The 15,577-nt window shown below is 35.1% G+C and overlaps 1 protein-coding gene across 3 annotated transcripts in view; it reads left to right on the top strand.

Moving 5' to 3' along the window:
* LOC127451835 (acid-sensing ion channel 2-like) overlaps positions 1 to 15,577 on the top strand; it is a 182,556-nt gene that overhangs the window by 129,904 nt on the left and 37,075 nt on the right. For all 3 annotated transcript variants that reach the window (XM_051716804.1, XM_051716806.1, XM_051716805.1), the window contains exons 3-4: positions 553 to 680; positions 14,596 to 14,746. In XM_051716804.1, coding sequence (XP_051572764.1) covers positions 553 to 680; positions 14,596 to 14,746 — 279 coding nt within the window. The remainder of the gene's footprint in view (positions 1 to 552; positions 681 to 14,595; positions 14,747 to 15,577) is intronic.

A 15,577-nucleotide genomic window follows, 5' to 3' on the forward strand; every position in this document is an offset into this window, starting at 1 on the left:
TGAAGTAGTTTAAGAAGTTCCGGATTTTTTTTTTTTTTTTAATTGTAATAGTAATTTTTCCACATTATTAATGCCCTATATATTGTGATCAGTTGAATGCCACTTTAGTGAATAAAAGTACTCATTTCTTTCCATAAGAGCAAAATCTGCACATTATTCCAAACTTTTGGCTGCCAGTGTATATATTTAAAATAAACGATGACTAACCAATTTATTGCAAATTCTCTGAGGCAAAGTATAAAGTAAATATATCTATGATTATATTAAATTTTTTTTGCGATTAACCACAGAACACTGTGATATTCATTAGTTTCATTTTTTTATTTTATTTTTTTATTGATTTGCAGCCCTAAATTTCAATGTTTGACTTTAAAGACATTTTATGTTTACTTTTGCATGATAAACAATTTTGGTACTGTGTGGTGTCACTTCTTGATGTCCAATTTAAAATCTGGGTGCTAGAGCTCCTGCTTAACTTCTCGTTCTGTATTCATAGTATTCTTAAATTCACAGCAAAACTATTCTTTCTATTTCTCTGTTTCTCTGTCTTAGAAGAGACAGCATTTGAAGCAGGAGTGCGGGTGCAGATCCACAGTCAGACGGAGCCTCCCTTTGTGCATGAGCTGGGTTTCGGAGTCGCCCCAGGGTTTCAAACCTTCGTGGCTACCCAGGAGCAGAGAGTGAGTGAGCTTTGACCTCACCTTTGCCTTTCCTGATTTAATGTCTCCTTCCATGGCGATTACTGATGTTTAAACACCTTAAACACAGTGTTTATTTAACACTTTAAACAAAAGAGCTTTAACCTTTGCTGGTTTGGCATGTCTTTGAAAGAAAACAACCATCAGATTAAAAAATTCGGAAAAGCCCTTACTTAAACACCCTTCGTTATACCTAAATTCAACATTCAGTGACACTGAAAATTTACTAGAAGTGTCTGCTAGAATAATACATGTGAATTAATGAATGTAGATCATGTGAAGCATGCAAATCTGAAGTTCATTTAATACAGGTACTCAACTAAATTAACAGAGCATTTCATTTAAAATGTTATGTTTGTGATGAGATAAAAATGTAAATATATTTTGGTGCAACAGTGTGCAAAGTTGAACAACTCTGATGTAGTAAGTAATGTTTGTATGAAACCTTTCTATGAAATCTCATCACAAGTGGTCATAGGAGACATGTTAATACCAGCTGTAAATGTTTATCTGTCTCACCTGTCCACTTGTGATTGGATTACCTGAGATGGATGTTAATACCAGGTGTAAATGAGTCTTAAGTGAGATGATCAATTTCCATGTGCCCATACTCTTCATTGCTCTACATTTCTATTCTGTTAAATGTGCAAAATTTATATTTATATTTTGTCAGCCTCCTCTGGGTGATCTATCTTAAGCCTTCTTAATGAGATGTAAATGAATCTTCATAGCAGTGGTTTGTACAGCTGTGTGTGTGTGTGTGTGTGTGTGTGGGGGGGGGGGGGGTGCATAAACAAACACACACGTGCAGCGCAGCCGCGTGCGTCTCTCTTTCTCTCTCTCTCTCTTCAACTGGCACCTTCGGCTCCCCTTTATCTCGCTCTCCCGCTGATCAGCTGATTCAGTGATTCAGCCACGCCCTCCTCCTCGTCATACTCCTCCCCCGCCCGATTCAGGCCGGGGCGTCACCGGTCTGACTAACTCAGTTTTCAATCGGTCTCACTTAATCAAACTCTTATCAAAGTACGGGGGAAACTAGCCTACCATTGCAAGTCCTGTTAAACTCCCCTTTACTAATGGTTAATGGAAGCTGGCTTTTTTTTTTCTGGTCCCTCAACTAGTCTAGGAGTTCTTGATGCTTGCATATTTTATTGAGTTGTTATTCCAGTCATTATAGTTAAGCAGTGGCTATTTGCACTAAATATAAATAGAGATAGATGCTATTTACACTTAGTGCAAATAGCGATAGATGCCTATGTGTAAATAGCACCAAAGGGAATCTTTTTTGCACCGAGTGCAAATAGTGTTAGATGCTATTTGCAGTCCTAATTAAATATTAACATACAGTATCACTGCAGTGTTTTTCTTAAATTTATTTAGAGTCCCACAGACACCCTACACCAACCCCTACCCCTACCCCTAAACCTAACCCTAACCTTACCGTACAAAAATTAACCATGGTTTTACTACAGTAACCATAGTAAACAACAAAATTAAACATGGTCAAACATTGCATTAAAACTATTGGCAAAATGCGTGGTTACTACAATGTTACTATAGTAACATCATGGTTAATTTTACTCGCATCAAACCCTTCTCTCAATTCCTCACCATGTCCAAAATAATAATAATAATATACTGTATATATATATATATATATATATATATATATATATATATATATATATATATATATATATATATATATAAACCTTTCCAGTATATTCATTTTTATTTATTATTATAAGTAGTATTAAAGGAAATATTAAGAGTGGAGACAGGATGGGAAAAAAATGGACAAAGGGGGGAATCGAACCTGGGACGTCCGCTTGAAAAAAACTCATCCACACCTACTTTACTCTCTACGTTATTGCAGCAAAACATGGGGGCACAGTTTGACTTTAATTTCTGTGTTTCCAAAAGACTACTGGAGTGCACATAGCCATGCTGTGTGGCAGGTGCTATTTACACCTAGTGCAAATAATCACTCCGTTATAGTAAATAAATGTTTTATTAATGATTAACTCATTTTAATGACCAAAAACATAATATTTAATTATTATTTAAAATAATATTGTGATTTTATTTAGATGAGCTATGATCGAAGCCAATGCTATGCAATGCAAGCATTTGTTCTACAGGTGTACAGTTATCAGAAGCAAGTGTAATTTACACACTTGTGTCTGCACTTAAGTGTCATTATGATGTAATGTAGGAACTTTGACTCATGAATACATTTCATCTGGATAAAAGTGATGTTCATCATTAACTTGTAAATCTCCCTGGGTGTCGACATGTTTGCATGTCATGCACCTGCGTCTTGGCAAAACTGGAGTACTAGATTTTTGCAAGAGTTTCAAGTTTGAAGTCTGATTTTAAGTGGTGTTCAGTTGAACTTATCCATGTAGGAAGATGGAAATTTTAACTTTCCGAGTTGGATGGAATGCAGCAAAATAAAACCCCTTACTCATGGTAACATCATGTGACATGTTGCTTTAGACATGTCCTAAATTTAGGGAACAGAGTTGTAATATTCATAAATATTTCATATAAAATAAATACTATTTTTACTACATTATTACTATAAATAATAATTTAATACTACTTAGTATATTGTTATTATATTTTAATAATAATTTTTAGCTTTTTTTCCAAATCAAAATCAAATCACTTTTATTGTCACACAACCATATGCACAAGTGCAACAGTGGGTGAAAGTCTTGGGTGCAGTTCCGAGCAACATAGCAGTCATGACAGTGATGAGACATATACCAATTTACAATAAATATCAGATTTACTCAACACAATTTACATATCTAATATACACATAATTACACACAACACAATATACAAATAATAATATACAATGTACAGTATACAATATACTCAATATAGAATACACATACACACAATATAGAATACACGTACAATAAAAATAGTATATAAAGTGTATATAAAATATACAGTAGGTTGGATTGTACTGTATTGACATTCAGGCTGTCGGATGATAGTCAGTTGCCAGTGTATTGTTAAGAGAGAATATAATTTATGACAGTCCAGTGTGAGATAATAAAATTAATAAAGTGCAGTGCTGATGTATATTGATCGTGAGAGATCAAGAGTTCAAAAGTCTGATTGCTTGGGGGAAGAAGCTGTCATGGAGTCGGCTGGTACGGGTCCTGATGCTGCGATACCGCCTGCCTGATGGTAGCAATGAGAGCAACCCATGGCTCTGGTGGCTGGAGTCTCTGATGATCCTCCGAGCTTTTTTCACACACTGCCTGGTATATATGTCCTGGAGGGAGGGAAGCTTACCTCCGATGATGTGTCTAGCAGTTCGCACCACCCTTTGCAGGGCTTTGCTTTTGAGGGCGGTGCTATTGCCATATCAGGCAGAGATGCAACCAGTCAGGATGCTCTCTACAGTGCTGGTGTAGAACCATGTGTGGATGTGGTGTTTCATTCCAAACTTCATCAGCCGTCTCAGGAAGAAGAGGTGCTGATGAGCCTTCTTCACAAGGGCCTCAGTGTGGACGGACCATGTGAGTTCCTCCCTGTTGTGGACACTGAGGAACTTGAAGCTGCTGACTCTCTCCACCGGTGCTCCATTGATGGTGATGGGACTGTGTTCTCTGTCTTTTCTCCTGAAGTCCACCATAAGCTCCTTGGTCTTGCTGACGTTGAGGAAGAGGTTGTGCTCCTGACACCAGCGTGTCTTGTGGTTGATGATCAACATTTTCTGAAGTTTAAGCACCTCTTTTCACTGACAGCTTGTTGAATTTCATTTATTCCTTTTTTAAGAGTTCCGGGCCCTATTTTGTACCCTTTTTGTGGAATATGCCATGAAAAAAGAACATTAGCATGATTAGCATGCTGTGCCACTGGTGTTTTTCAGGTTACTATGAATGATTATTTTTTTTTATTTTTTTTTTTTCACTTTCTTGTTTTTAATTATGCTTTTGGATGATTACTGCTTTTCTTTAATTATGCTAATTGTTATGTTTATGTAGCTGTTAAACTGAAAGACAAGCTAATTATAGTGCACTTGTAACCCCAGCCCTCTATAGTTGTGCTGTATAATTACATTTATGAACATGTTTGGCAAGCACTGAATGGTGTTGATTTTATTCAGTTTTCGATAGCCCAGTGTTGTAACAGCATGATAATATAAAGAGATTATTAGCACAAATCCACGTTAATGATGATAATAAGCAGCCTTGCTCATCATTGTTTAACTTAAATGCATCTGCCTTGTCATGGCAACCCTCTAATATGTGTTTTAGCTTTTTTAATACATATCAAGCTGTGGTGAAATATTAATGGTGTTTCTGTCAGAGTGTTTGTATCCTTTGCCCACAGGTGCCCCTGGTTTTATCTGAGAGTGTGAGGGTGGTGGCTGCTTATCTGCTCAGTGTCCATGTTAGGGAGGCCGTCGACAATCCTCTCAGAGCTGTATTTATCTGTCAGTGTCTCCTGCTCTCTTACCTTACCTTTAGTTTTTTATATCTACATTACTTTACTGAAAATTACATTTCCAAGGGCATAGAGGCTGATAGGACAGGCAGCATTAATTATGGAAAATTAAATTAACAGAGCAAAATTAAAGTGGGGTTTAAAATTCGGAGTTCAATTGTGAAAATGCCTCTACAGTATTTTGCATTTTTCATTACAAATTACATTATCAACATAGCAATTTTAGGGAATAGTTAAATGAAAAATTAACATGAATTTCAGAATTCCAAAAAGGGTAGTAGCAAAGAAACCTGACCTTTTGTATAAAGAAGTTAACATGGTCAGTTTAAAAAATTTGCTTATTTGATTAGTAACCCAGAAATAGTGCAGAATCTTAAATATTTCTTATTAATTTTACTGCATGCAATAATAATATAAAATTATTATTATTATTTTGAATATATTAACATGTTCTGTTTGTTTCCAGGTTCCATATTAGATTTTGTTACAGTGTAGACCATTGTGGCAATGAAATTAATATTTAAACCAAAATGAAAAAGAAAATAAAAGAGCAGAAAATCCCTGTAGATTTCGAGAGAGCACAGATTCATGAAATATCCCCTGACCAGGAAGGTGCATCTCCAGCTAATTATCATTAGCCCTGATGTCCTATAGCCAGGGGCCATAATGACTCACTGACGCAGTGTAGTAAGAAAGCCATTACAATAGACCCAGGGAGAAGGAGAAAGAGAAAAAACAAGGTAAATGTGCCCAATTTCTGAGGCCATGCAATACGAATGTGGCTACTGGGATAGGACGCAATAGGTTTTCTTTGGTTAAGCAGTCTTGAGCTCACCGATTGAGTCTGAATGACGTGTTCTTCTTAGAACTGCTTTCATTCCACTCTTTCGCTGGTCTCAGTAGAGCACCCTGTAAATTTAGTATCGGCTAATTAACTTTACTTAAGGCTTATAGGACCTCAAAAAACCCTGAAACATCCAGTAGTGGGATATTTTTCCACTCTCTCCTGTCTATCTAAACCCTAATTCCATCATTTGAGGGCTTCTGTAAGGGTAACTCCCATATCCATCACTCTGCCTGTTAATATAGGTCATATAATAGTTTCTAAAGACACACACTGTCATTCCCAGCATTCAATGACAGAACTTCTTCCAGAATCAAATCCCTCTGTAAATGACTGCTATATATTTGATATACAGTATATATACACACACCATAGCATCTACCTAAAACAGTATGGTGGAAACTGTGTGTTCCTATATGACACGCACACATACACACCAAATTCCATTTATTTAATTGTTTATTTATTTCATTTTTTCCCTTTTGGGCATGGAAGGAAAGAAAGGCTTTTTTTTATTTTTAAGAAACTGCAGAGAATTTATCAGAAAGAGGCATGTTACTACCTGCACTTTTCAGTGAGATGGTAAAATGTGGGTTTAGAAAGCTTCACTCTCAACTGTCATTGTTGCTATTTACAATGATTTCAGCACAGAGGATGTGATAGGCTCTGTTTTTAACCCTTTAGGGTTTTACAAAGAGTGTTACTTTCACCCCTTAGTATTATGTTATTTCAGCTTTACTCAGTGTTTGGTATTATCACTAGTCATTCCTGCCGGCTCTCCACCATCACAACAAGCTAGTGTGTTCACATGTACAGTAGAGTAATTAGACTAGAGTATTATAAGGCTACAAACACAACTACACACACACACAAACACACACACACACACACACACACACACACACACATATACATTCAGGCTGAAAGGGAAGGTCATGAAGGACAGAACCCTGATGTAAAATCTCACTGTTTTAATAATTAATGAATAAATAAAGGAATCAGAACATCAGCTTTTTCAATCGACTGTTTGAATTAAGCTCAGTTCTTGAATTCAAGACACAAGAAGTTAATGTCAAGTAACTTACATTTTAGAAACACTATGCTAAGATATGTTGTCTAGTTTTGCTCTACAAACAAAAATAGTTTTAAGTCTTAAACAGCCTGATCTCATAAAATTTACGTGACAATGGCAACATTTTTGCAAACCAAAATGACGTACTTCATTACATGTTTGGTTGCAGTTTTCTAGTGAAATGTCCAGTGGGGATCGCAAAAAGCAAGTAAAATGTAAGGTTTTTAAGACGAGGTTTTTAAGTTGAATATTAGATGGATGTTTTAATGAGTAAAACGTACCTCCCTAACCTAAAACTTTAGCCTTAACCTAACCAATAGTGTCCTAAAAGATAAATGAGAAGTGAACAAAACAGACGCCCTTACCCTAAACCAATACCTAAACCCAACCGATAGTATTTTAAAAGCAAATTCAACATGAAAAGCACATTTACTGAAGCAACCACGTCATTTTGTGTCACTTCTATGGTACTTTCACATCACTTTCACTCTGAGCATCCCTGTCTGGGCATGAGGATCAGTCTCCAAGTCCAAAGTCCAACACTCTATCAGGTGAGCTAGAGCGGAAGCTAATCATGTTGGAATAAGTGTGTAAATGTAGGTGGGTCTGTAATACAAGCGTTAAAATTGATCGTTTTTCAAATGATGCGTTAGAGTAAAAGTTTTGCGATATCATAACATAGCATGGTGTGAGTAACAGAGTGAAGAATAAGGGTTTTTAAATTCCTAAACAGCCATAGTACCCATGATTTGTGTGAAAGTGATTAAAATGCATAGTTGTTGTAGCGCCTCTAGTGTTCATTTCACCAGGAAACTGCAGCAAAACTCAGTTTGCAAAAATTGTGTTATAGAAACGTTCATTCTATGAGACTAGGTTGGTCTTAAATGCTGTTAACACGAATAAGTGGAGTTATACAAACAGTGAAGCATCCCAGTGCTGTTATACCAAATATCCAACATGATCACACAGAAAGTGGACATGTTGCTACCAAATGTTCTGGCACTTTGAGATTGACAACATTCTGTCAAAATACTTACAAGCTTCATCACCCATCAGAAAACTTTGCATCAATTCAAATGTGTTCACCTTTTCCTGTGGCGCTACTGACCGGTTCTGATCCTATGGAAACCAGGAAATTATAACATTCACATAACACTATGTAACACAATTTTTGTTCCTGGGTAGTAAGTGTTATTTCCTAATTGCTTATGCCTCAAAAGTATAGAAAATGGCTATTATTCCCCACAAACTTTGCTTTTGTGACCAGGACAGTGATATTTTGAAATGTACCTATTTCCAATAAGAAAACAGGTGAATTTGTGACTTTTCGTTCACATAAGGTCAGAATAAAACAACATATGAATCCAAAATCCTTCTTTATCTGTGGTCCGATGAAGACTCGGTCTGCTGTGGCCAGTCCCACCTGTGGTAGTGTGCCTTTGTGTCCCTGCTGTCCCAAAGGCAAAGATAGCAGAGAAACTTGGTAAAACCACCTTGGAAACCCATCATGTATGCCACCATTTTGAAGTCTCCTATGACCTCCCAGCCATACTCATCATACTTCAAGGCATCCAGCAAGGTCTTGATGCTGTTGTAATCCTCTTTGAGGTGCAACGAGTGAGCCAGGGGAAGATACGGGTACTTGTTACCATTATGGACTAGCACGGCTTTGAATATTACTTCAGTATAAGTTAATTTGGATTCATATGTTTTTTATTTTATTTTTTTTTTTACTTTATGTGAACGAAAAGACAGAAATTCGCCAATTTTCTCATTGGAAAATGTCAAAATATCACTGTCCTGGTCACAAAAGCAAAGTTTGTGGGGAATAATAGCCATTTTCTATACTTTTGAGGCATAAGCAATTAGGAAATAACACTTACTACCCAGAATAAAAAAAGAAAAAAAAACTTTTTTTGTTACACAGTGATCAATGATGAGCATGACTTTGAGGTTGCATTTTCCCTCAAATATTGCACTTTTACTCCACTGATGGTCAGGGTTGGGAGGGTTACTTTTGAGATGTATTCCACTACAGATTACAGAATACATGCTGTAAAATGTCATTTGTAACGTATTTCGTTAGATTACTCAAGGTCAGTAACGTATTCTAAATACTTTGGATTACTTCTTCAGCACTGGTAGATTTTTTCACTTGTTTTGACTATACAAACTCTGCAAGTACAGTAAGACAAAATACACGTTAAAAATACATTCTCTGAAAAACCTAAATATCTTGTGCAGTTTTGTTTCTAAAACAAGATAAATCAAATTGATCTTGTTTTAACGAGTTTTAGATATTTTTACAGGAAAACAATACAAAAATTATTATCAAGAATATTGCCCTAATATCAAAGGTCTTACTAGGAAAAAAAAGAAATTATGATCTAATGTGAATTTTCTTGATAAAAAAATATGACCGTGCCTGGTAACATGTGCATGTAAAATGGCTAGAAATAGCATTTTAGCTTAGGGTAAAGCTGACAATTTGCACAAGGTTTACTTCTGTTTCTGCTGCTCCAAACTTACTTCAAACTTACTTCTCTGTCTGCTCGTATGAATGTAACACATCATAAGAAAGTGTTTCACTGCTATTCAAATGCACTTTGGATCGCATCATTTATATGCATAAATGTTTTCTATCTGAAAGGACTAAATATGAAATGAAACAAATGACAATAAAATGCAAAGTAATCTCTTCGGTAATCAAAATGCTTTTTGAATGTAACTGTATTCTAAATACTAATGATTTAATTTGTAACTGTAGTGGAATACAGTTACTTTTGTATTTTAAATATGTATTCACGTTACATGTATTCCGTTACTCCCCAACCCTGTTGACGGTTAGGTTTAGGGTTGGGGTTTGGGTTAGGGGGTAGAGTTAATAAAATAGGCATTCCTCTTCATTGTATAACATAATTTGCAACTAAAATGTCACTTTTGGTGCCACTCTGTAGACATTTCAGCTGAAGAACTTTCGTCCCTGAGATCAGTCTAAAATACCGATTTGTAATAATCTCATTCTAAAACCCCTCGAATGCAACCTGCCGGTAGGTCCAAAGGGGGGCCCTATATTGTGACAAAAGTTTACGATTAAAATATTAAAGTCTCCGTATACATAAGTCAGGCATATGAGGTATCATGTGCTTAGAATCTGAACTTTTCAGAGATAACCACCACTTTTGCATTTTAGTTAATTAAAATAACAAAATAAAGCCTCATATAATATGTGTGGAAAATTAGCACCCCATAGAAGTAATGGGGTAGAAATATTTATATGATAATAAAAGTCCTTCACATAGCACCTAAATGAACAAGTCATATATCAAATGAAATCTCTCATTCTTATTACTGTGTTGCCCTAATACCACAATTCGAAAGATTTTCAAAAGAATCACAAAGTGAAATAAGATTTCTGTAAGTCATCAAATACAAATGTCTCTTTTATGCGCTGATCACAGCTGCTGTAAGCCCCAAATAGCTAAAAACTTTATATCTGCTTTTACCTTTTACAGTTTTCTAAAAAAACTGAAATTTTTTACTTGTCTGTGAGCTTGCTTGGCTGAATAATCTAATGTTATATCTTAGATGTCCATAACAAAATATGCCATTGAGCAGGAAAAGCATGCAAAACAAATCATCAAAAAAAAGTATGTTTTCAACTATTGATGATAAAATTTAATATATCATCACAAAGGGGAGGATGAAAGCTTTCTAATGACACTTAGATTTAGCTTCTAGTCCACTCAGAGGTCAAGATATTAAATAAAATAACAAGTGTGATGCATGAACTGAAAATTAGACTGAATGTCTATGGACGAGCACATGTTTGAGGGCTAAAATGTGTTTAGAGCGCCACCTAAATTTCAGATCTGTATATTGTGATAGAGAGATCTTCTAGTGCTTGCTGTCATCGAGTGGATTGAAATAAGACTTTTCAAAGTGAGGTAGATTGAACAGAACCAGAATTACATGTTTACAAGGTTAAGACAACACAAATTATATATACTTTCTTTTTTATCATAAGATTATATACTTTCTGTTTATCATAAGATTATAAACACATTCAATATTATTTATGAATAATCTGAGATTTTTTGTTTTATTTTGGGGGGGTGGGGAATTTCTGAAAAAATTTGACCAGTTTTTTGCAATTATTCCACAGTATGTGTGAATGGTGAGCTTTTAAATTTGAGTGTGAAAAATTGCGGGCAGCAGCCCTTAATTATTTCTATAAAATTTTTTAGTATTTACATTTTTAGAGCTATATTTGCTAACCTTTGATGCTGGAATTACTAGTGCAATCTTGTATCTGCACAGTTAATAATAATACACAGAAATATAGGTTAACTTAATATACTTTGAGCAAGGCCTAATTAAAAAAATAAATTCTCATGCAGTTCAAAGAGAGTATAGAGGCTGCTACTTCTAAAAGTTATCTGGAGAAATACAAATCAAGTTTTTAAAATGATGTGAATTAAAGCAGTTGTCATTGAGTTTGTTTTAAAGAAATTATTTGTTGCAGGAGGCCATTGTTTTCCCTTTGATACCTAGTCAGTTCTGGAAGCTAGGCTTACTTTCTGCTATTTTATGGTTCACTGAGCAGAGGTAAGAATACAGACCTTTTCAAATCTCCACATGCTAAAATAGCTTTGATTTTATCTGTGAACCACCACCACGAATTTCATTTGCCTGTCACATATCTTTTTCTGATCAGTAACCGTGTGATATCAGCTAGATACAGTTGCAATCAAAATGATTCAACCTCCCTGACCAGCAATACATTCTGGTGATGTGAATTAAAACACATCAACTAAAACCTCAGTAAACAGTCAAAGTAAGTTTTTAATACACACTTGAGTGATTTTGAGACCAAAGAGTTCAGTTTACCCAAATTTTTAAATAAAAAATAACTAATTCTCTCCACAAATGTCATGTCAAAAATATTCAACCCCCAAAGTCAATCATTTGTGGAGCATCCTTTATCCTTAATAACAGCAAATAAATGTTTCAGGTAAGTGTTCTCAGGCTTCGGACACCTCTCTATTAGGATTTTTACACATTTCTCATGAGCAAAAGCTTCCAGCTCATTGACATTCTTTGGTTTCTGTGCTGCCACTGCTTCCTTGAAATCCCAACAAAGGTTTGCAATGGGATTATAATGATGGACTGAAAGGGCCATTTAAGGACATTTCACGACCTATCCCTGAACCAGATTTTGGACAAATTGGATGTATTCTTAGTGATATTGTCTTGCTGTAAAGTCCAGTGATCACCGAGCTTCAATTTACACACTGAAGGCATCATATTTTTCATGCCAAAATGGCCTGATATCTGAAAGAATCCATGGTGTCAGTCACATAGTCAGGATAGCCATTTCCTGCAGCCGCAAAACACCCCCATAACAGGACTGACCCACCTCCATGCTTGACTGTGGGGATGGTGTCGTTCTTGTCATCACCTTGTCATCTTACTCCAGACGTACTGCTAACCCATGGGTCTAAAACTCATTTTCAGTTTAGTGTCATACGTCTATAAAACCTTCTTCAAGGGCTCCACAGGTCTTTCCTACTTCTTTCCTATTACTTCTTGAATATTCAAGTCAACATTTCCTTTGGTGAAGTTTTGCTTTCTTCCACACCCCAAGAAGGTTGCTGTTGTACCATATTTTAAAAAAAAATTATGAATGGTGCTGCCAACTTTGTCTATTGGAAATTGAAGTGCCTTGGAAATGTACTTTTAGCCATGACCTTTCTTGTGTAATGAAATAATCTCCTCTATTAGCTTTTGAGACAGCTTATTTTTATTGCTTTTTTTGCATAGAAATACATTTTTGCTTACAACGCTAAACTTAAATTTTAAAACTTAAATAAGTGCCATTGCAGACTGATGACTTAATTTTATTTTAAAACAATTACTTGTGTAGCCTTACATATTTAAGAAACAGCTACATGCAATAGGGGTTGAATAATTATGACATGGCTGTATTTTTAAAAAATCCTGCTATTTACAAATATTAGGTTATATATTCACACTATGACATTGAATGTGTCACTCAGCTGATATAGATGTAAAGTTAAAAAATTCTGGGTCATCAGAAAAGCTTACCTTTGTAAATCCTTACTGTCTTGGGGGGGTTGAATAATTTTGATTGCAACTGTATAATCTGTGCCTGTGATGCTCAGTGGTTTCCAGACGCAGTTGGACAGAAATTATGTTTCCTCTTATCGTCTCCAATTCAGCTTATTGTTCATAATTGGCCCCTTCAATAAGACTGCATTACCCATGATGTCCCCTGCTGAGACTGAATAAGCTGGCCTGTGTGGAACCGTGGGTACTGTATGCTTAGAGTAATGAGGATGTTGGCAACCTATTGTTTTTGGGCAGATGGGCTCCTCCTCCTCTCCACCTGGATTTCTTGTACCACGTTTCTACCTCTAGGTTTGTTATTCTCTCTGAAATCCTTAATCTCACTCAATATTTCTTTCTCTCTTGACATTTATGCCCATTACGCCCTCCTTTCCTCCCTCCATCCCTCCCTTAATGTCTGCTGCCAGGTTCATGGAGATGATGGCCAGTTCAGGCTGTTTGTTTAGGGAGGGTTTTTGGAGTATGAATGTGGTAGGAGTTGTGGAGTTGTTTGCAAGTAAATATTGTGGCACACTCCAGTAGGATGCCTGTTGCTGCACCAGGAAAAATAAGCTTGTTATGTTCCTCTAAATGCTTGAGACAAAGAATTCTAAGAAGCCCTGAGTTATTTGTAAACCAACCCTTTTTTAATTTTTATTTTATAATAAATTAATTTAATGGCAACTGCTTATCACTCTTGCACAGAATGGATAGGAGAGACCAACCATGTGCACAGTGTGTGCCAAATGTAAACTAATTAACATGCATTGCCCTGTGTTTGTGAAGTGGAGAGTTATGCATGGTATGCATAAAACGGAATCACACAAAACCTTTTTTTCTTTTTTTTTTTTTTTTTTTTTGCAAATGAAAGTGTTCTGGGCTATTGATGTTTCTGGGCTACTGCTATTGTAAGTTCTACTGACTCTTTCTCCCTTTGTATAACATATCTCCATTCCCAGTGTGGTTGAGTGCATACAATTTAGTTATCCTCTGCTGTACCAGGGAAGGTTAACAAAAATGAATGTGTGCATTAACAATTTTTGGTTATCCTCTGTTTTATCAGGGAAGGTTGACAGCAGTTATGGGTGGTGTTAACAATTTAGTATTCTTTTTCTTTTTTATTCATTTTAATCATTTCAACTTTTTTCAAATTTATTTTATTACTTTTTATTCTTATTTCATGTTCCTAATTGGTTTTTAAATTTATTTTTATTTATCTTGTATTTTCTTTATGATTTTTATACAAAGCATTTTTAATTGCCATTGTGTATGAAATGTGCTATGTAAATAAACTTGCCTTTCCTTGCCTTGCATATGTGAATGTCAATCAAGTGCTCATCAAACTGTCTAAAGCACCACAATTCTTTCTCCTCCTGTAGCTGACATACCTTCCTCCTCCATGGGGCGAGTGTGTGACCAGGGCCCTGGATTCAGGCTTATTTCAGACGTACAGTGTGTCTGCCTGCCGAATAGAGTGTGAGACCCGCTACATCGTAGAGAACTGCAACTGCAGGATGGTCTACATGCCTGGTACGTCCCGACAGGGTGGAGTCTGAAACTTTTCCCTTACTTTGCACTCATTCACTCTCACTTTTATGTTTCAATTCACAATTTTAAAAATACTTTCACTCCTTAAAGTGTAAAAATACTTTTTACTCTTCAAAAAATGGCTAATGACACAACTTTTTTGTGAGCACTTGAACATACACTCAAATTAATAATAATTAAAAAAAATAATAATAATAATATATATATATATATATATATATATATATATATATATATATATATATATATATATATATATATATATATATAGTTGCACTCAAATCTCTGTATTAGCTAGTACTTTTCTAACGCAATTGAAACTTTGTAATGCAGCACTTTCCGTGTTACTGTCTCCTTAAGATGCATCGCTTATGTTGTTTCCTTCCTCATTTTGTCGCTTTGGATAAAATAATCTGCTAAATGAATAAATGTCAAATGTAAATGTACTTTAATAGCATGACTGCTTTACAAATAATATTACCAAAGCATCAATACTAATAAGATATTAATAACACTAAAAACATTGGGGAAAAAAATAACTCAAATATGTGCCAGTGATGGAAATAAAATTCTTAATATTAATAATATAAAATTATATAAATTAATAATAACATTATACAATATACAAATATTGTAATAATACTTTAATAAAGTATATTAATATAATTAATTGATATAATAAAATTGATATGTTAATATATGAACAATATAGAATACAATAAAATAAAAAAAATAAAAAAGACATATAGTATAAAGTATGTAAGTTTTACAAAGTTAAAATTCTTTATTATATTCTAGCTTATATTATATGCA

This window comes from Myxocyprinus asiaticus, chromosome 14, assembly GCF_019703515.2.
Source record: "Myxocyprinus asiaticus isolate MX2 ecotype Aquarium Trade chromosome 14, UBuf_Myxa_2, whole genome shotgun sequence".
Taxonomy (NCBI): domain Eukaryota; kingdom Metazoa; phylum Chordata; class Actinopteri; order Cypriniformes; family Catostomidae; genus Myxocyprinus; species Myxocyprinus asiaticus.